General features: G+C 39.5%; 1 protein-coding gene across 1 annotated transcript in view; it reads left to right on the top strand.

Moving 5' to 3' along the window:
• The window catches only part of PDE1A (phosphodiesterase 1A), a 265,115-nt gene that overhangs the window by 238,966 nt on the left and 4,895 nt on the right, over positions 1 to 21,254 (top strand). The window contains exons 10-14 of the mRNA XM_026647746.1: positions 1,137 to 1,282; positions 4,444 to 4,564; positions 6,621 to 6,808; positions 18,038 to 18,319; positions 19,197 to 19,478. Of these exons, the coding sequence (XP_026503531.1) occupies positions 1,137 to 1,282; positions 4,444 to 4,564; positions 6,621 to 6,808; positions 18,038 to 18,319; positions 19,197 to 19,478 (1,019 nt within the window). The remainder of the gene's footprint in view (positions 1 to 1,136; positions 1,283 to 4,443; positions 4,565 to 6,620; positions 6,809 to 18,037; positions 18,320 to 19,196; positions 19,479 to 21,254) is intronic.

The following is a 21,254-nucleotide window of genomic DNA, read 5'->3' as shown; positions in this document are numbered from 1 at the left end:
CAAATGCTAGTGCCCTAGGCGACCGCCTAGGTCACCTAATAGGTTGCGCCGGCCCTGATCTTAAGCCATGAAAGCAAAGCCAGGTTGGTTAGCTCAATTTTTTTTTAATAAAACCTTTAGTGCAGTAGAAGCCCATGGAACCAAATCCTCAGCTAGATGAAATCAGGGGATCGCCTTCATTTATATTCGTGTCGTTCACTTCTGGGGACCATTAGCTCCTTTTGGTAATACTACCTGCTCCTGCTCTCTTCTGTTCCCTGTAGTCAAATTATGGGTACCTTCTATGTGGGCAGGGTGAGGGAAGGGGTCTCTGGGCACTCTACCCATTTCAGGCATAAAGCACAAGGTCAGCCATAATTTGGTCCTCTGTCTCTTTTCTTTCTCTCTGGGCCCATTCTGTATGTATGGCCACCGATAGATTTTTTTTAAATTTTCTCTCTGCTTTCTTCCTCTAGCTCTAGATATCTATCCATAGCTTCACTTAGGTTTGGAATTCAATTGGACTTTAAGGGAAGAAGTGGTGAAACCCTCCATTTCTATTTGAAGCACATTCTTCTATCTGTGAGGCTGTTTTTAAGCAGTTGTATTGAAATTATTTTTCTATGTTTTTCTTACATCCGTTCCTTATTATCGTTCAGTGCTAAATGATAAGAATATCAAAGGTCTATATTTTAAATGCACCTGCAAAAGGACTTAATTCTACAATTACAAATTTATCAATGAATTTCCAGGCAAATGTGGAGACCCCTGCATTCTAAAATGCAGTTATATAGTTGGGAAAATATCAGAATGGTCGGCTTCCCCTTCTCTCCCCCACTGTCTCTTCAAGAGAAGTTGAACGATGTCTGGGTGCTCCAAGTCCAAGCTGTGAGGCTGAAGAAGGTCTCCTTATAAAACATGCTTTTTATTTTCCTTCCCTGACAAATACTAAATCACAGTGGCAGATGCTTTGGTCTTGACAAGATCTTTGCTTTCAGCATATTCTTTTCAATGCAAATTGTTAAAATTAAGTTATAATGCTGACTTTTCCTTTTCTTCTCTCTTTTTCATTTAAAAAAAACAATATTAGATTTATTTTACCCACAGCTTGTTTTAATTTAGGAAAAGAAGTGAATTGTAGAAGTAATTGGTCAGAGAGCAGTGTTCAGGCTTTCTCCTTTGTATATGTATTCTTATAATATGAAACATTGCTTTTTCCAGGGAGACAAGGAGGCTGCTTTAGGGCTACCATTTTCCCCACTCTGTGACCGCAAATCTACCATGGTGGCTCAGTCCCAAATAGGTAATGATCAGTGCTGTTTTCTTTTTCTCATAAATGTAGGAGCATGTAGTGTTGTCATCCTCCATTCTCACACTGCACACAATGTTTTCAAAAAGCTGTAGATACTACTATAAACAGCACATTTCGTCCTACACATTTACTCTCAGAAATCAGAGCATATTACACTAGTGACATGCTGTTGTCAAAAGGGACATTAAGCTCTTTCAGCATGGCATATGAAGCATATGGGACAGTATGTTAGTGGTTAGATCAGGGTACTGGAAATCTGCACTCTTGGGATCCAGCTGTTACTATAGACATTTTAGAATTTGGTAAAGCAAAGCATGGAGAAGTTGTCACCTACTCAAAGTCACAAAGGTCTTATTGCAGTGCAGACGTACCCTTTGGCGGGCCTGGGTCAGCCGACTTGGGCTATAAAATTGCAGTGTAGACATTCAGGCTCAGGCCAGGCTCTGAGACCATCCCTATCGCAGCATAGATATACCCATAGAGTCAAGCTGGCTGGATACAAGTAACTCACTGTTTTCAAAAGGCCCTTCAAACAAGCTCCTGGCATCTATCTCCAGCACTGCTGGTGACTCACTGTGTGACCTTAGGCAAGTGATTTCCTATCTCACTTAATCCAACTGTAAAATGGGTATAATATTATTTATGTTTCCCCATTCAATGACTTTTAAAGTCTTATTGTCTCAGCCTTTTTAAATTGTTCAACTGAAAAGTCATTTAAAGGACCTAGTCCATATTATGAACCAATAAGAATCAGAATTTATTTTTAAATTTTACATAGAGAAGCATGACAAATCTATTAAACATTCTTTTCTCTTCTTAGAAGGAGCCAGACTAGTTTTTTCCCCCCAAAACGCTAATATCTAAGGCATTGTGGTATAGTGGATTAATAACTGGAAGTTAATAAAACTCCTGACTTCTAATACCAACTCTGCTACTGATTGGGCCCCTGATCCTGAAGACATTTATATATGAACGCGAGTGGACCCAGTGAATTCAATTGGACTACTCAAGTACAGTAACTCATCACCTAACGTCCTCCCAGTGAATGTTGTTTCATTATTAGGTCGCTGACCTATCAGAGAACATACTCCTTTAAAGTCCTGCAATGTTCCCTTATGACGCTGTTTGACTCCCCGCCCCCCCCCCCCCCCGAGCGCGGGGTCGAGGTGCCGGGGCTTGCCCACTCCCCAGCTGGAATGCTGGGTGGGCGGAGTGGGCAAGCCCCGGCGCCCCGACACCATTCCCCAGCTGGAACGCCCGGTGGGCGGAGCGGGGCAAGCCCCCGCACCCCAACCCTGCTACGCCGCCGCCTCAACCAAGCTTTACAATCATCACTGGTGAGTGCAGTATTAAATTGTTTGCTTAAAATTGTTTAAAACTTATACAGTGTATGTATATAATGTCTTTTGTCTGGGGAAAAAAATTTCTCTGGAACCTAAGCTCCCCTATTTACATTAATTTTTATGGGGATATTGGAGTCGTTTAACATCGTTTTGCTTAAAGTTGCATTTTTCAATAACATAATTAGGACGTTAAGTGAGGAGTTACTGTAGGTGTTTGTCTGGTTAGGACCTATTGTGATTAGATAATAATCATTTGTATTTCAGTACCACTTAAGGGCCCCAATCAAAGATCATGATCTCATTGTATAAACACCTAAAGAAAAGATAGTATCTTCCCTGAAGAGCTTACATTCAAAGTAAAGAGCCTTAATGTGTAGCCTTGGGATAGCAAATTAGGGCCTAATTTTTCAAAGGTGAAATGCAGGCCCTTGCCTTTCCCCATCATCTGTAAAATAGGGATTAAAATAATTACTTTAAAGTTTTATGGGGCCAATAACAGGTATGAACTCTAAAAGTTTGCTGAGGAAAGTATGCCTTGAAAAGTGCCTTTCACAAATGTCAACATGTCCCCCAGAAATAATCCTGGGACTGGGAGATCCTATATGTTAAGATGTCATATCCTTGAACTGAACAGTATCCTCCAGTATTATCTTGTAATTTAATACGTCTCCCATTCCATTTCCAACCAGACTCAAGTGGCAATGTACTTGAGCTTATACCTGTTGCTCACCTTTGTGCTGTGGCACATTAGAGTGTGAAATCCATAGCAAATCTCATGTTCTACCTAAATTTTGTCTGTTAAGTGCTCAGCAGAGGATAATGCCTATTCTCTCTAGCTATGTCATTCTCTACCTTGATGAGCACTTTAAAATGTAAAATACATTGTTCAGTGCTGACATCTTAGAGCTGTGGGATGAATGCTGTCTCCCAGGGATATTACTTGTTCTCTTCACTGATTTGACAGAACACTCCTACACACTGTGAAATAACACTTTACTTCCACAGAATAATAAACAGCAATTTGGAATATTGACTCATTGGCATGAGGCGCTGAATGGTAACATTGGTAGACTGACTTCTTGCCCATTGGCTCTGTCATGGCTTCCCTTTTATTCAGTAATTAATCGCAATCTCCAATGAAAAGCTTATTGTGAAATGCACAGGGTTCAGTGAAGACAGGAGTGAAAAACTGTAAATATTAGCATTTAGTTACTTCTGTACCTCTCCAGGTGTTTTTTTGTTTTCCTCAGCAGACTAATAACTATGGAAATTACACTGAGAGAGAAAAAAAGATCTCAAGTATATTGAATCTGGATTGCATTTGTATTCAGAATATTATCCTGATATTAAAACCTAGAAGTCCAATTTTTTCCGGCTTGATCAGACATTATGGATATCATTGGGTGACATTTCACTTTAGAAGCAGCAAAGAGTCCTGTGGCACCTTATAGACTAACAGACGTATAGGAGCATGAGCTTTCGTGGGTGAATACCCACGTCTTCGGATGCACGTAGTGGAAATTTCATACCTACTCCTGGAAATTTCCACTACATGCATCCGAAGACGTGGGTATTCACCCACGAAAGCTCATGCTCCTATACGTCTGTTAGTCTATAAGGTGCCACAGGACTCTTTGCTGCTTTTACAGATCCAGACTAACACGACTACCCCTTTGATTTCTCTTTAGAGTTTTGCTAATCTGTGGTTTCTGAAGTTGGAGCCAGTTTGTGAATAAAGACAGAGACTAGTCATTGGCTTTGAGACCCAGAAAAATGTACAACCTGAATTAATCTCGTTCTGCTTTTCAGGTTTCATTGATTTCATAGTAGAGCCCACGTTTTCTCTTCTAACGGACTCAATGGAGAAAATTATTATTCCTCTTATAGAGGAAGCTTCAAAGTCTGAAAGTTCTGCCTTTGGGGCACACAGGTTTGAACATTTTCTCCTTTTACTTTGTGTTTCTTTGTAACTAAGCATTAGCAACAGCAGCATAATTATTTTCTAATCTGTTCATATTGCAGAAGTCTGATGTGAATAGTTATACTGTGTTACCACCTAGTGGCAATATCTGTAATTGCAGCTGTCTACTATGTTCCTGTACTGGACAAGGACACTATGTGCATGGAAGGGCAAAAAACACAATAAAGAACAAAGTACCCACCTCTAAGGACTTGAAGTTGAATTTTCTTCTGGACATACAAAAAGAAAATGTTTGCTGGTTCTCTTCCATCATAAAAGATACTGGGCCATTTCTTCTTAAAGCAAAACCCAGGAAGTGTCTATTATCACATTTTCTTTTTAATGTGTGGATTTAACCCTTCACCGTAGTATACCACTGTAAAAACACTGCAGTGCAATAATTCCTTAGTGTATTGGTTAGATTTGGTAGTGTCAGAATGATAACTTCTGTTTTTGAGGTTTAACTTATTCTTTGTGCATTTCTGTTGCGGGCAGTGTTCCAAACCACTTTGGGCAACTGTGCTAGACTAAGACATCAGTGGTGTCACCTACTATTTAACAGCTCACTTTTACTCCAATTGGAGTTCAGGCAGCTTCAACCCCCAGTTTCACATTAGTGTGCATAACTGAATGAGAGGTGAGCAGAGGCATTCTACTGGGTCTTGCACAGAGGTTTAACATTAGGTACCTGATCATGCAGGCCTTATTTGTACAAAACTCCCACTGACTGCAAAGGGAGATTTGCTTAAATAAGGGATGCAGAAGTAGGCCCTATAGAAGGAATGGGGAGCCTAGAATATTATACACTGAAGTCTGTACCAGCATTGATGCACATATACCAGTAGCTGGAAACCACTAATGTATGTGTAGCCCATACACCTTCTGGGTGTGGTGCTCTGTCCCATCTAGTGGCACTGAGACCACTTAGAGAGAGAGATAAAATGAGTCTTTTCTACAGCCTTAGTTAACGGTCAGTTGGTTTTTAGCTCATGCAGTAGAGGCTCATGCAACCAGAGGTCCCAGGTTCGATCCCACCCGCCGACGACGAGGATCTGTCGGCATTACATATGGAGTACATTTTAAGTTGTTGACTGAAAAAAACATTAGAAATACACCATGTCCTTTCCATTTAACACCTCTGGGGCACAGGGAAGTTCTAATTTGCAGTTCCTTACACCGTACTTATACTTTCAATGAAATGTTACTTGTAACTGTACTTTTTCTTTGCTGGGAAAATTGGAGCCCATTTATGTGCATACAAGCATTTACTCTTTTGTGCTAAATCTTTGAGATCATATTAGGCAAGCAGTATCATGTGGAAAACAAAAACTGGTATGACATGAGTTGGGGCATGGCCACAAAATAGGCCCCACCCTTTGGTGTTAAGAGAATTAATTTTGAATGTATCAATTTCTCACATGTACACACACACACTTTCTGACCTGATGCACTAACTGTTGCTTGGCAGATAATGCCAAATTTTGAGGTTAATATTTCAACACATTTCTTAACACTTAGTCCTGCTTTACTGGTGTATTTTGAAGCAGTGGGGTTGAAGGTAATTGAACCAAATCCTGCCTTTAGATAACATGCACAGAGCTCCTGTGGTATGTTCGCAGTTGGAGCCAACCACATGCATCTGAAAGCAGAATTTGCTCTGTCATGTATTGCTTTTCTGGCATGGATCAGCAACAGATGTCTCTCCAGAACAGCCCCACTCATTTCAAAGGGTTGAAGAGAAAGGTGCTGCCAAACTTGGTATGTTAAAATCCTTCCAAGTACTTAGCCAGGAGGTTGGAGCACTGCTCCATTTTCGTAGTAATTTCCTGGAAATGTGGCATTAAGAATTGTTCACAGGAAACAACTTGTTTCATAAGGAAATGTGTCTTATACTTTCCTTGACTAAGGCCAGTTTTCTAGTTAGTGATTTACATATAGATCCTAAGGAATCAATGTGAATGAGCTATTTTTATGTAATGGAGACCCTCAACTCTTTTCATAATGTAGAGTTTTCTTATTTCTCTAGCCAGCATAGCTTGGGAGCAGTAAGCAATGCTGATGTACAAAGAAGACCCAGTGTTAAAAGTACTACAAGTGATGGAGGGACTTCCACAGACAATTCTTTAGCAACGGTAGACCTATCAAGCTTTAAGGACAACTTGGTGCAGATCATTCAAGAAAACAAAGAAAGATGGAAAGAGTTAGCTGTGCAAGGTATGATAAACCCATGGGGAATAGCCTCTAAGTTATTTCCGAAACCCTCCTCTACCTACAGCACATGTTCATTTTATCCTTCAAACCCCCTATTGATCTTTAAAAATGCATCTAGTTGTCTTACGTGCATATTTCTTATTTATAATGTTTGCAGTGGTGGCTTCGCTTTTCAGCTTATTACATATGTTTGCAATTCTTTCTGTGCAATACTAATCCTGTTTGTTTGTTTTGTCCTGTGAAACACAAATAGATTTGTGTGAGCGGGGGAGGAGAAGAAATGCCAGACACTCCATAGTAAAGCACTGTGCTTCTCAACAGCCACTTCTTCAGAAGGTGCCATTTAGAAAAGGGCTGGGGGGGGAGGGGAAATTATGCAATGTCCTACATTCAATTATAACGTTCACTTTGAATACATACTGTATTAGCCAAAATCACAGGTTCAAAGTATTCTATGCCTGCTATGGCAAGATTAAATATGAATTGGGAAGACTTTTATAAGCTGCAGTATAGGAAATGTGCTGCGTACCTTGGTACTCCATTGTCCAAAAATTTTTATTGCAAATTGTTACAATGATGTGGTTATATTCAACAGGGACAAAATGTTAATGGAAGCTTTGTGCTCAAAATCATGGAGGATCAGGCTATAAATCTTAAGAAACTTATAAGTTAAGATGCAGGATTAAAAGTGGATTTGTTTGTTGTGGGAAGCAAAATGTAGTATTTCAGTCTACTTGGGATACCACTCTAAAAATCATTTAAGTGGATCTATGGATCTAAACATCTGGGCAGTCACAGAATGCACCAGACCCCAACAAGGTTGAAAAAATGACCCTTTAGCTGTCTGCTGAAAGTGTAAAAAAATAAGTCACTCAGTTATAGGGTTAGCCAATGGTTATTCAGTTTTGATTAGTTGTCTTCTCCGGAATAAATGCTGTTTTGACAGATGAGCTCAAGGTGGAATTTGAATCAGACATAATGTATTTGGGCTATAGTACCTTCCTAGTACAGCTTGTCACTACAATAAGCTATGCTCCTTAGAGCCACTCTGCTGCAAGGTTATTCTGATCATAGAAAAAAGCCTCTTCATTATAAATCACTGGAGTAACAGTTCATTAAAAATAGCTAGATATGCAGAAGTCATAAGTAAAAGGCTAAACAGATTTATGAATAGATTTGGCTTCTTTCAGTTGAACTGTATGCAGAATCCTTATTATCCTGTGTTTGGGGTCATCGTTCACTACTCAGTTTCATGCTGAGGTGGTTATGGTTGTTGTCTGTTTGATAATCTGATGTTTAATATGTAACATGGTCTCCCCAGTTGATAAGGTATTGTGCCCAGTTTTTGTAATCTTTCGTCCTGTCTGAGGGTTGGAAGTTTGGTTTTCTTGCTTACTTGTTTTGCTAAGCATATTTGGAATTAGATTGCATTACAGAGCTATTAAATCAGTTATTATGTTTGAGTGTTGCAGTCATTGTCTCTGTTTACCTTTTTAAAAATAAAATTAAGAAAGAATATTACAAACTATGAATGAATGACTCATACTCCGTAAACATGTATATGGGCTTAGATTTAACATATTTTGGAGTATACCTATTACTGTTTCTGGCTGGAATTCCTCTGTGCAGAGTGACAGCACAAGGCCTTTTTAAGACCTGAACCGTTTAAATGGGAATTTAATGGTCTATATATCTTATGCTGGCCTTCTGCACAGGGGTGTCGTTCACTATCTAAGAATTGTAGCAGATAAATATTAAAGGTGCCCTATATAGGAAGAATGTCGTATTGGAACAGTACTTGTGCCACAATACTGAAGTCATAAAAGCCCTTAGTATTTGTAACCAAGCCTCTGAATACTCTTTTTGTGGCTTCTACCTCTGCTTTGAACAATTACATGCTTACATGTCACTACTTCTTCGGATAGGCTGAAATTGAAACCTCTCAGCTGAACACCATCTGTGCTATCATGCACTTTAATCCTTCTGAACAGAAATTGACAGTTTAGCATGCATGGTCCTTAAGCCAAGCTTACAGGGAATTTAAGTAAACTGAAATGGCTCATGATATTTACTAACTACTACTATGAATAAACACCCTGCAAATGTCATCTCAATAGAGTGCTTAGTCTATTGAAATGTGTACTGGAGTTTCACTGTAACATTTGTAGGAAACATATGGGTCCGCTGAGTCTCATGTTGTGTATTGGTAGGCACAAAGTGGATACATGTTAGATGGTTGAACATCATATATTTGATTCCATGATGAGGATTGGTAGCTGTTGTGATAGGCTCTAGTATCCATCTGCATCTTGGAAAGGGCAAGAGGGTATCTGGGTTAGATAACCTTGGGGTTCTATACAGAAAGAGGCAAGGGTTACCCAGCAGAACTGCAAAACAGCTAGAACCTGAGTCTCCAGCCTGGAGCCATATAAAAAGGAAGTGCAAGCTAGCAGCAAGGGGAATGGGAAATGAGCATGTAATGGCTTTACTGGAGAGGTTTGGCTCCTCGCAGAGGCAGTGCTAATATCTTCAGCATAAATCTCGGGGGGAGGGGTTGGCACTATTTTGCTTGCAGACAGTTTAAAGGCCCTATTTTCTTTCTCTTTAGAGGAGAGAAAAGGTGTTTAAAGACCATTGACCAGATTTTGCTTTATAGTCCAAACCCTTTGCACTGCTCAGGGTTATCTTCACAGCCGTAAGGGTTGGGGACTTAATGTTTTTAAAATGGAAGCTTAAATTCTGGTACACAAGTGAAAGTTACTGCAAGGGGGTTACCACTTACCGCTAGTGCTTCTCCTTGCATTTAGGTTTGGGAATCCTTTGCATCATTGGTGCATCCCTCTTGCTGCTCATTGCTCACTCTGTGATGATCTTTCTTCTGGTAACTTGGCCCTCTGGCCAGGTCACTGTTTAGTCCACCCCTTCTGGGATTATGAAGTCCTACAGGACCACTGTCCAGATACCTTCTCTGGACAATATTCAGCCCCTCCTCGGGCTATTCCTGGACAATATCCCAGGACTTACTCTTCCCCTGGACTTCCTCCTTGTTCCTGGAGGCTTCACTGTAACTGTCCCTGTAACCCCATTCTGCTTTCAGCCTCCTGGTTTTGTAGTGCTTTCCCAACCCTTTCCCAGCTGGGCTTCATTATCCGTTGGCCCTGGCCCTTCTTCTCTCCTGTGATGCCAGGTGACCTAACTGGCCTCTCAAACCCTCATTTACCTTACCAGGGCTGGTGTGGGATGCACACCCCATCACAGGCACCAAAGAAAAGAACCAAGTCAACTTACATGGTGCTCTTGGGCCTCCAAAACCAGACTCAAAAATCTTGCAAGAACTAGCTTTCTTGTGAGACTTCTGCTTTACACAGGTTATTATATTGCTTTCCTCACTGTAGTATCTAAGCACCTTCCAGTAGGGCATTAAGAGATGTAACCAACATCTGCCACATGTCATTCATTCTTCCAATACTTCCTGCTTCTGGTTGGGCTGCAAATGTCACAAGCAGTTATAGTATCATAAAATAGTGCTTTGATGCTACTCATTTAGGCCCCAGTCGAGCCCCATTGGAGTGAATGTAAGTTTGTCTGTTGACTTCAGTGCAAGTTGGGTTGGGCCCATTGTACTTGCCTGGAATCCAGATGGACAGTTGTGTGGGGAAAAAAGAAAAAAGAAAGTTAACTAAATTCCTTTCAGACCCCACACAAGTTTGACTTGAGCTTTAGGTGACTATTCAGAAGCGTCTTATTTTACCTCAACCTTGGCCTAGTTAGAGGTCTACCTGCATTCTTCAAACTTCTGCTGTTTGTGGTGTGATCTGTGGCACTTTTAGATCTTATGCTGCTGTCTCTATCTCTGTTGCTTCTTATAAAGTTCTGAGGTTGCTCTGGGTTTACTACTGAAGTTGAGTCTTATCCATATATTAACTTTAGCATGTAGTGAAGAAGGAAATACTGTCAGTAAATCACTAGCAGGCAACAGGGTTGTTCCATTGCCACTGTCCTTCTCAGCTGGATAATTTATTAGAAACCATAAAGAGCTGGATGTATTATTAAGAAGACTATATTTATTATCATGGAAGATCTGTGCTAGCAGCCATTCTTGCTGTTAGCAGAGATCTTCATACGTGCTTCCCAAGTTGACTGTGACAGTAGCACGTCTGCTGCTGAAAAGGGCTGTCTGCACTCCTGCCTGTAGACTGCACACACAGGACACTGCTTTCCACACTGCCAACTCAGTTCCATGGGCTTGGGAGGAATGGCCTCTCTTAAAAATAATAACAAACAAGTACAAATTAAATTAAATTTTAAAAAAGGAAGGAAATTAAAAATTCCTGAGTAGGAGTTGAACTCTTGCCCCCTACCAGGCTGATACGTTATCTTGAAAGCTATAGCACTTGCTGGGATGCAACTCTGCCCAGGTTTTGGGGCTGATAGTGTCCATTGCGTACCTGGGCTGGGCAGAACAGAGCAGGGGATCCAGGCCCAGCGAGTGGTGGTGTTGTCATGGGCAGCTTGCATGAAGATCTATCAGTAGTCAGGGCTGCTTGCACTGCCCCATTGTGAAGAGATAGTTACTAACACTCTAGAATATTGATTCAGAGTAAACAGCTTGTGTGGAAAGCAAAGTGCTTTATCTTGCAAAGGACCCCTGTTGGTAAGGAAAGTGTTTACACACAACCTACTTAGACAGCTGTTCAAGAGCTTCCTTAACAGAAGGCCCACTAAATGAATGACTCTATTTTGCTAAAAAGGCCATGTCTTATATAATTGATGGCATAGGAGCTCAGTGCTCTATAGCCTAAGGGTCTTCAACCTTTCACCACTGGAGGATTAGTGGAATGTTTCTGAGGCCTTTAAGGGGACGCAGTTAACAGTAGATTATCATAATGATCAAACATCTGGGATTCTAATTTGAAAGCCCTGATGTTTAATTAATATTCCAAACCCCTAGTAACTATATAATCTGTCTTTGTTCACTTCAGCACTTTTATAATAGAGACTATTCAATCTTGTGCATATTTCAACAGATAGCAGTGATGGCAGCTGATAATTGCAGCGATGATACTTGATAACAATTTGACAGTAAAGACACTCCGACAAGTTTTATAGGTTGCTCCATTAGAGTAAATAATCTCTAAATTGATTTTAGGGACTGGGAGTTATTGATCTATTGAGAAAGCAGGCTATAACACAAATGTTATGACAAAAGGTTAAAAATACTACATAAGATCACTCATATAATGTAGCTTTCCTCAGGACAAAGAAGTTGAAACACAGAGATTTTCACATAAAAAGTAAATTGTAAGTTGACATTTTTCCTTTTAAGGTTTTTGGATTTAAGGCTTATTAGTAAAAACTGTCAGTGATTGGTGGAATCGGTTATTTTCAACTGAATATACAGTTCCACAAAAATAATCATACCTAGCACCTGCATAGCACTTTTCATCCATAGATCAAAAAGCACAACGGTGCTTAAGTATCATTATCTGCATCTGAAGGGAAAGATAGGTGAGGTGATATCTTTTATTGGACCAACTTCTGTTAGTGAAAGACAAGTTTTTGAGCTACACCGAGCTTGTCTCTTTCACCAATAAAAGTTGATCCAATGAAAGGTATTACCTCACCCAACTTCTGTCTCTGGTATCTTGAGACCATCACTGCATACAATTATCTGCATTGTGCAGATAGCAAACTGAGGCACAGTGAGGTTAAGCGACTTGCCTTTGGTCACATAGTGAGTCAATGGAAGAATTTGGAATAGATCCAGTTCAGTGTCTTCTCTACTGCAGCATGCTGCTGTTTCACACCTTCTGAATGAACTGATCAGAGTAAGGGACATGAGTGCGGCAGTACAGGGAACTTTGCGTAGCTGCCGGTCTTAGTATTGTTCCTTTGCAGTGGAGGACGGAAGACTTCATTCTCCAAGGAATTCAGTCTTTTATGGACACTAAATTCACATGTTGGGCCAGATTCCCTGATGGTGTAACTCCACTGAACTCTATCAGTCTACTCTAATTTCTTTTAAGAAACACTCCTCTGCCATGCATGCTACTGAATTGTTGGAGGTTTCAATTCATACTCCACAGTGTGTACATCCAGTGAAGTAGTGCCTTATTTCCTACAACATTCCTGTACTTTAATTAAGAAAATATATTCTATAAAACATGATTATATAGAGAACAGTAGCTAGAAGACATATTATTTTAAAAGAAGGACAATGTCATTGAAATGGAAGTATCAAGACGTGATAATTGTTCACAAAAGATGATGTATAGTAATTAGAACTGGTCAGAAAATGCTTTTTTCCCCCCTCACAGACAATTGGCTTTTCAGCAAAAAAAATGAAAACTGAAATATTTTGATTTTGAAATAATGGCATGCTGCCTCATGGGAGTTGTAACTTGGGTGCTCCGTGCTCCCATTATTCTCCATAGGATACACAATGCATCATGGTCTTGGTCCTCTCTTGGTGCGGGAAAGTGGTGTGTCATGGGAGTTCCATGGCCATCCTGTATTGTGGGAGATAAAGTTTGGTTGAGAAGCTCTGAAGGAGTCCCTGGGGTGCAACCTGCAGTGTGAGAAAGCTGAGCCCTCCGTCCCACCAACCTGGGCTGGTCCTCACACTGTGATGCTGATGTCAAGTTATATACCTCTGGCAGATACTGCACTTACAGAGCCATCCATGGGCAGGGACACACCCAACTGAGTTACATGAATGCTCTCCCAGCCACTCATGAACCAACAATAGAGAGACTCCAGCCAATTCCCCCCAGCTCCCCAGTCTTTTACTTCAGAACTGTACTGTCTTGCACTGGTCAGAAGCCTGGCCAGTGTAAGTTCATTATCCAGTTCTCCATTCCCTCAATGTGGAGTGCACAAACACTAGCCTTTGTAAACTAAGCTGAGATTTCCCAAGCACTTCAGCCAAAACACACTGTTTTAGGTAAAATAGGTTTATTAACTACAGAAAGATGGATTTTAAGTTATTATAAGTAGCAAGCATAGAGATCAAAGTTGGTTACGTAAGAAATAAAAATAAATGTGCAGCCTAAGTTCTACAAACTAAACACAATTTGAATCAAGCAGTGTCTTACCCTGACAGATGGTACAAGCAGGTTACAGACCCTCAATACACAGACCGGGACTACCTTCCAGTTCAAAGTCTTTGTCCTCCAGATATTCCTCCAGGTGTTGAGTCAGGGGCTGGGCTGGAGAGAGGCCAAGTGATGATGCCACTGTCTCTCTCTTATATTTTCTTCCAGCTTGCTGGAAAGAGCTTTGATGTGATCCAGGGGACTGGACTAGATCAGTGGTTCTCAAAGCTGGTCCACTGCTTGTTCAGGGAAAGCCCCTGGCGGGCCGGGCCGGTTTGTTTACCTGCAGCGTCCACAGGTTCGGCCAATCACAGCTCCCACTGGCCACGGTTCGCCGCTCCAGGCCAACGGGGGTGGCGGGAAGCGGCGGCCAGCACATCCCTTGGCCCACGCCACTTCCCGCAGCCCCCATTGGCCTGGATCGGAGAACTGCGGCCAGTGGGAGCTGTGATTGGCTGAACCTGCGGATGCGGCAGATAAACAAACCGGCCCGGCCCGCCAGGGGCTTTCCCTGAACAAGCAGCGGACCGGCTTTGAGAACCATTGGACTAGATGACCTCTCGAGGTCCCTTCCAGTCCTATAATTCTATGTGGGGGGTTAGGCAGCCCCCATTGGTCAGGCAGTCTCCATTGCCCACATGCTTTCTCCTAGAAGACTTTAGGATAGTGGATTGTGTGTTGATGAGCCATTAGCGCTGCCTGGCTATTGATTGCTACAGTTTTGTTGTAACTGAAAGACTGGTTGTGGGTGTTCCCAACCTCGCAACATGTTTCAGTAACACATAGTAATTCTTCATAACTTCACATACAATGATAGTACATACAGTCCAACAGGATATTATTGTTCAACAGATCAAGACTATGATACTTTGTACAAAACATGGCATAGTAACATCGCCATGGTGAATATGGGGGTTCCAGGGTGCTACTTTGAGGTACAGACGCCCAGCCCATAAAAGCAAGTAGGAACATGAGGCAATCAAACTCAACTCCCATGAGACACTATAGCCACATATCCAAATGGAAAATTTTCAGCTGAAATATTTTGGTTTTCAGATGAAAACTGAAAACCAAAAGCTTTTAAGTTTTTGGACATTTATTTTGTTTAAAAAAAATCAAAATTTTCTTCACAAAGCGGACCTTTATTGTGAAAAAATTTAGTTGGTTAAAAACCCAATTTTCTATAAAAATCAGTTTTCATGGAAAATTTTCAAGCAGCCCTAATAATAATCTCAGCAAAATGATTAATCTGTTATTAATGATTCTCATTTGACCATCCTGTTAGCTTGATTATGAGGAGTGTTTTTTAACATCTCTTTGCCATCCTAGAGGAAACCTGCCCTGTGTGATCTTTGCTGACAGGTTATAGACATGTCCATTGTCATTCTGAGTGTTGTAAACCATAATTTATAGATCATTGTTATTAAACTGGAAAAATATACCATTCCATATGCATAATTATTTGGCAATGGACAACTATTTCCCAGATATGCTCCTTATTAAATATTTCTTCTACTTTCTAAATTATTATGAGTTGCTTGGGCTTTTTAATCAACTGCCACTTTAAAACTCAACAGTAAAGCAAAAATAAAAGCAGAATTAAGCCCCGCTTTCTGTGCTGAATGCCTCTGTTAATCAAGTTGCTCCTCATGCATGGGACAAGCTCCCTGTAAACATCCAAAAAACAAAGTCATTATTCTCCTCCAAAAGTCTCCTTTGACATGATGCCTACAGAAAACTTGACAACAGTTAGGTTGCTGGGGTGCTGAGACCACAGCCCATCACACGTACCAATGTGTCTTATTGTTTCCTTGTACTCACCCGGGGATGTATTTGTATCCATTTATTGTCTTTTGTCTATGCTCAGATCGTAAACTACTTGGGACTGGGACTGGCTTTTTGTTCTGTGTCTGTACAGCATCTAGTGCAATGGGAGTCTCTGCCTGGGGTGCTAGAGTAATAAATAATAATGATAACCAAACTCGGAGGGCATTCAATACGCAAATAAGTGTTAACTAACCCTTAACAAATATTTTGTCTGTCTATGAAATCCTTGGAACTTCCCGGTTTACTGAAGGTATCCCTAAATATATAATGCTATGCTGTGACATCGAAAGCACCATGGTTTACGCAGGTTGCAGTGGAATTTATGGCATTTGTGATGTCATATACTGTGATTAAACTTGTTCCATAACCTGGAAGTGGGAAGCTATAAATAGCTATGAGATACTGACATTTATTGTTAGCATTGAAAGTGGCAGAAAGTCAGTCAGAATGACTTGCACTATGATATACTTTCAGGAAATTAAGCTTGTTAGGTTAAATTCCTCTGGAATTTACTTTATGTCTTATGATTTATCCCTTGATTTTCATTTTAAGTTTGTATGAATATATAGCATATAGAATTACTTATTGGTCAGCCTACATAGAGAGCATATTATGTTATTGCTTGCAATGTCATTTCAGTGATTTCTGTTGGAAAGAATTGTTGTAGGTATTTTTCTCACCTTTCTTCATGTTTGACAGCAGTGCAAGTCAACACTTCCATCAGAATTGCTTTGATTCTGGGATAATAGGATTAGAATCTCAGTGGCAATGGAGGATGTTGCAATTTGTTAAAAAATATTTAATTTTTTAAAGTATTTTGGCTGTGTATTTATTAAGTATGTTACGATAATAAATCACAATTTGAAAAAAAATCAGTTTTTAAAACAATTTGGAAATGAGCCTTTTTTGTATACCAGATAAATTACTTGTGGACAAACTAACTACATAGAAGTGATATAGTTGTTTCCAGGGATTCTTTTTCCTTATCAGAACCAGTTTGCATGGGTGTACAGGCCCTGAATTTTGAAGAAGACTGTGTTCAAACACAGCTATTGTACCTATGTCAAATCGTTTCACCAAACCATAGACAAAGTTTGGGTTTCAAGTGTGTGCACCCATTTGCAGAAATGTCATTGTAGTTTTTCTTGGAAATTTTACTAGGGACTGTCCTAGAAAATTCCATTGTTTTGTCCAATGTTCTTTAATTAATGTGAGCCAGATTATTAAAATATAACATGGACAATAGTTATCTATCTATCTATCTATCTATCTATCTATCTAATTTGCTCTTATCCATAACAAGTAAAAAGTTTGCAGAAAGTATTCATTGACCATTGGCAGACATGAGGTTGTAGTTAATCAGTACTCATTCATTAACACAGAACACAATTGAATGTGGACCAGTGTCAGGTCTGTTCAAAGTTCAAGTTTCACAGACCTCCTAACCACCAGTTTCCATGGGGTTTGTGCAGACAATGGCAAGTTTTTGTGAGCCCAAAAGACAGAACTGTATGGAGAAGAGGAATATGAAGACCCTAGAGTGGAGTTGTAGGTTTCCTAAAAAAATGTTTTGCTTGGCCACGAGCTTCATGTTATCTGTCATGGGGAAGTTGAGTGGAGGTGATTCACTGTGATGTAATTTCATGAAAAAATATGTTCATAAAAATGTCACTAATGCAAAAATCTATAGCTCTCTGTTCTAGTAAGACATTTGTCATACTGACAGTGATGATTCTAGTTCACAAATTTTTGACATACAACTGTTCGGAGGCCTGCAAAAAATGTGAGCCCACGCAATGGTGATTCTAGAAAGATAAAACATAAATATGCAAGGTTTTATAGAGACCAACTGTAAACCCGGTTCCCTTCCCATTGACAGAGGTCAGGAGGGACATTAATAGATATTGTTCATACTGAAGCTAGATTTGTTTTCTCTCTCCAATTTGGTAAACTATTAGCTTTAAATTGCTTCAGTGCTACTGGTGATATTACATAAACAAATTTAGTTATTTTAGTCTATCTATAAGTAAAGAAACAATAATTCAATTCATCAAAGATTTTATTTATTGGAGTTTTGCACTATAGAATTTTAATTATCTGTAAGTGGTTGCAGTATAGGCTGAATCTTGATGTACTGCTTTACTGCAATTTAAATTTTTTATTTTCCCCTTATACACTCACCAACGTTTGTTAGCAGGCACTCTAGTGGTACAGTAACTTGAACCAGAAATGCATCTTATACATATAAGACAATTATTCTACAGATGAGTGGTTGCAAGTTTACTTCTCTCTTTCATTCACCTTCCTACAGACATATCAGGAAAAGAAAGTGACAGAAGTAAAGACCAAGACAGTAAAAGAGCAGATGTAGGAATACAGGAGAAAGCATCAAGACGTAGAGAAGATTTTGTACTGTCTAGTAAATCCTGTCCTGTCTCAACTCCACTACCAAATGTTCCCACTGGTTCTGTACTACAGTACCCTGATAGTAACACAGCTGAGCCAATGGAAATCAACTTTTTAGTTTATAATGCAGACTCAGAGCTTCTACAGCCACAGGACAGTGATATTATGGAGACCACAGAATCGTATGGTAATCCATAGTCATTAACCACATTCCCACATGGATCAAATGCTAATAAATCTAGAGACAGATGTTGTGTTTATGCGTAAGTGTGAGTGGGTATTAGTTCCTGGAGGGATCTAGCTTCTGAAGGGAGTTCGTATTTTCCAATAGCTTTGCTTTAAGAGCAGAGTAGGATGCCAGATGGTCTGTGATTCTTTTGATTCCTCCACAATGATCAAGTGAGTTGACTGCTTCTGCTCACTGCGAACAACAATGCAAGAATGAAGTTGCAAGATTTCAGTGAAATAGCCAAGTTACAGCCTATTTTTACCTCTGGGATTAATGACCTTCAATAAAGGATTGGGCTAAGGGTTCCTTTTGCTGTAACCAGCAATAGGTGAGACTGCTGCCAGCTTCATTTAAGTGAAGTCCCTTTATAAAACACTATGCAATTTAATTGAAAACCAGTTGGGATGTTTTAATATCTTATTTTCAAAATAACCCATTTTAGAGGTTGCAGTATCCTCCCTGAAAAATATATTGGGTCAGCCTACTTCTCTTGTCCTAGTACCAATGCCACCTCGGTCTTGTCTGGGTTGAGTCACCAAATAGCCCCAGTCCCAGCCCCATCCTCATTTAGAAACCAGTGCATCCATCATAGCAGTGGGATCGGACAAGGCAGAGTCAGTGAGCTGGGTACCAGCAGCATGCAGCAGATACCACAGCTCATATTTTCTTGCTAGTCCCCCAATATAATATATAGCTCTTATATAATAAAGGGATATGTTTTTAATTGTTATGGATATTTTCTGTCTAGCACACAACATAACCCATGAACAGCTGAGCTATTCTATCCGCTAAGAATTCCTAGTTTTATTTCTCTCTTTCTATTCCTGTTTTGCAGAGGATTTCATAGGGAATGAACCTGCATGGAGTAAGGAGGGTCGGGACATAGAGTCAGATATACAAGAGATGAGAGACATGATACCAAGAACAAGGAGTCTGGGTCCTAATGAGAGCGATGATATCATCATTGAGGAATATATACCTGACTATCCTGAATCCCAACCATTAACCCATCCCTGTGATTACCCTGCCAAAACTTTTCAAGAACACACCACTAATTTTTCTTTTTTTCAGGCAGATTTAACTAAGAGTGACATGGAGATTTTATCACTGTGGAATGGTAATCACTATTCAAATTTCAAGACTGATTAAGCAATAGTTGTAGCATAAATCTTGGTGGAAAAAATACATGTAGCACACTCAGGCTTTGCAGGGATGGCTATGCTATCAGCCTGCTCACGAAAGCTTATGCTCTAATAAATTTGTTAGTCTCTAAGGTGCCACAAGTACTCCTGTTCTTTTTGCGGATACAGACTAACACGGCTGCTACTCTGAAAACTGAAGCCAATGGTAGTTCTGCCATTAATCAGTTACAGTGCCGTTCCTATCAAATTTACTGTGTAAATTAAGTTAGCAAGTTAGCTAATGGGTGACCAAGGGTAATAGTACAGTCAGAACCCAAACAATTTGTGGTGATAATCAAATAATTTTATGCTTGTTGAGATAAGAATACCAGACTTGTTCTGGCTATCAGGCTGAGCAGACATACAGTGGTTGCCATAGAAAGTCCAACATTTACCTACAGTTTTTGCTGCACAGTATCCAAAATTCCACTGTATGTTCATGTTCCTAGAATTGAAAATAATAAGTTTTCCCATATTCCAATTTACCAACATCTGTTCGGCCTGGTCTACGCACAAAGTTACACCAGTGAGTGATGTTTCCCCAATTTAATTAAGGTGGCATGTGGATAATCTTAGATCGGTATAAAACTAGGTAACATCTGCCTGTAGACAAGCCATTAGTAACAGAGGTAAACAGCCACACACTAGCTGTCCTACCATAGGCACTCACTCAACCTGTGATGAGCATGGTGTAAACATTTAGATAAATAGATAACTGATCTCAACCAGTCAGAGGCACTTTTAGAAAGAAGGGCCCAGTACAATAATAATCTAGAACAGGCCTTCAGTACTGTTCAGATGAAAATGCTAATTTTCCTTTGTCAGCCCAAGTTTTGGAAGAACATAAATGACTTTTTTCCAAGACCAATTCTAAGATGCTCAATTTTTCATTGTACAGACTGAGATGTGTGAGAGTATTGGAGGTGACGATATTTCAAAAGATCTAGAGATGTGAGAATATTTCAAAAGATTTACTTCTGATATGAACTTGAGCAGTACAGCCATCAGTTGTACCATAGCAAAATAAAATTCTGTTCTGAAGTTTTCCTGAAATACCATCTCAGGTCTGCAAAAACTGCATTTCATCTTTTTCCCGGCAGAATACTTTCTTAACCCTGAGTAGAAAAAGTATTCCTTCTTTAGAGTAGTAGAAATTTAAATGGGAAACATCTTAAAATAATATTGGAATATAACATCCTCAAAACTAGAAATCTTAGATTAATGTGAATTTAAAAATGGAAAGTATTGAAATGTATTTTTAAGAACACTTAATCTTAACTCTGCTCCCATACTTTGTTATAAATAGGGCTGTCAATTCATCACAGATAACTCACACGATTAACTCAAAAAAATTAATCATGATTAAAAAAATTAATCATGATTAATCACAGTTTTAATCACACTGTTAAACAGTAGAATACCAATTGAAATTTATTAAATATTTTGGATGTTTTTCTACATTTTTAAATATATTGATTTCAATTACAACACAGAATACAAAGTGTACAATGATCACTTTATTTTATTATTTTTCATTAGATATATTTGCACTGTAAAAATGATAAACAAAAGAAATAGTATTTTTCAATTCACCTCATACAAGTACTGTCATGCGATCTCTTTATTGTGAAAGTGAAACTTACAAATGTAGATTTTTTTTGTTACATAACTCAACTAAAAAACAAAACAATGTAAAACTTTAGAGCAGGGGT

The sequence above is a fragment of the Terrapene carolina genome, unplaced genomic scaffold (assembly GCF_002925995.2).
Source record: "Terrapene carolina triunguis isolate 2854851 unplaced genomic scaffold, T_m_triunguis-2.0 Scaffold62, whole genome shotgun sequence".
Taxonomy (NCBI): domain Eukaryota; kingdom Metazoa; phylum Chordata; order Testudines; family Emydidae; genus Terrapene; species Terrapene triunguis.
The sequence above is the reverse complement of the archived record's forward strand: the minus strand, read 5'-3'. Positions and strand labels throughout refer to the sequence as shown.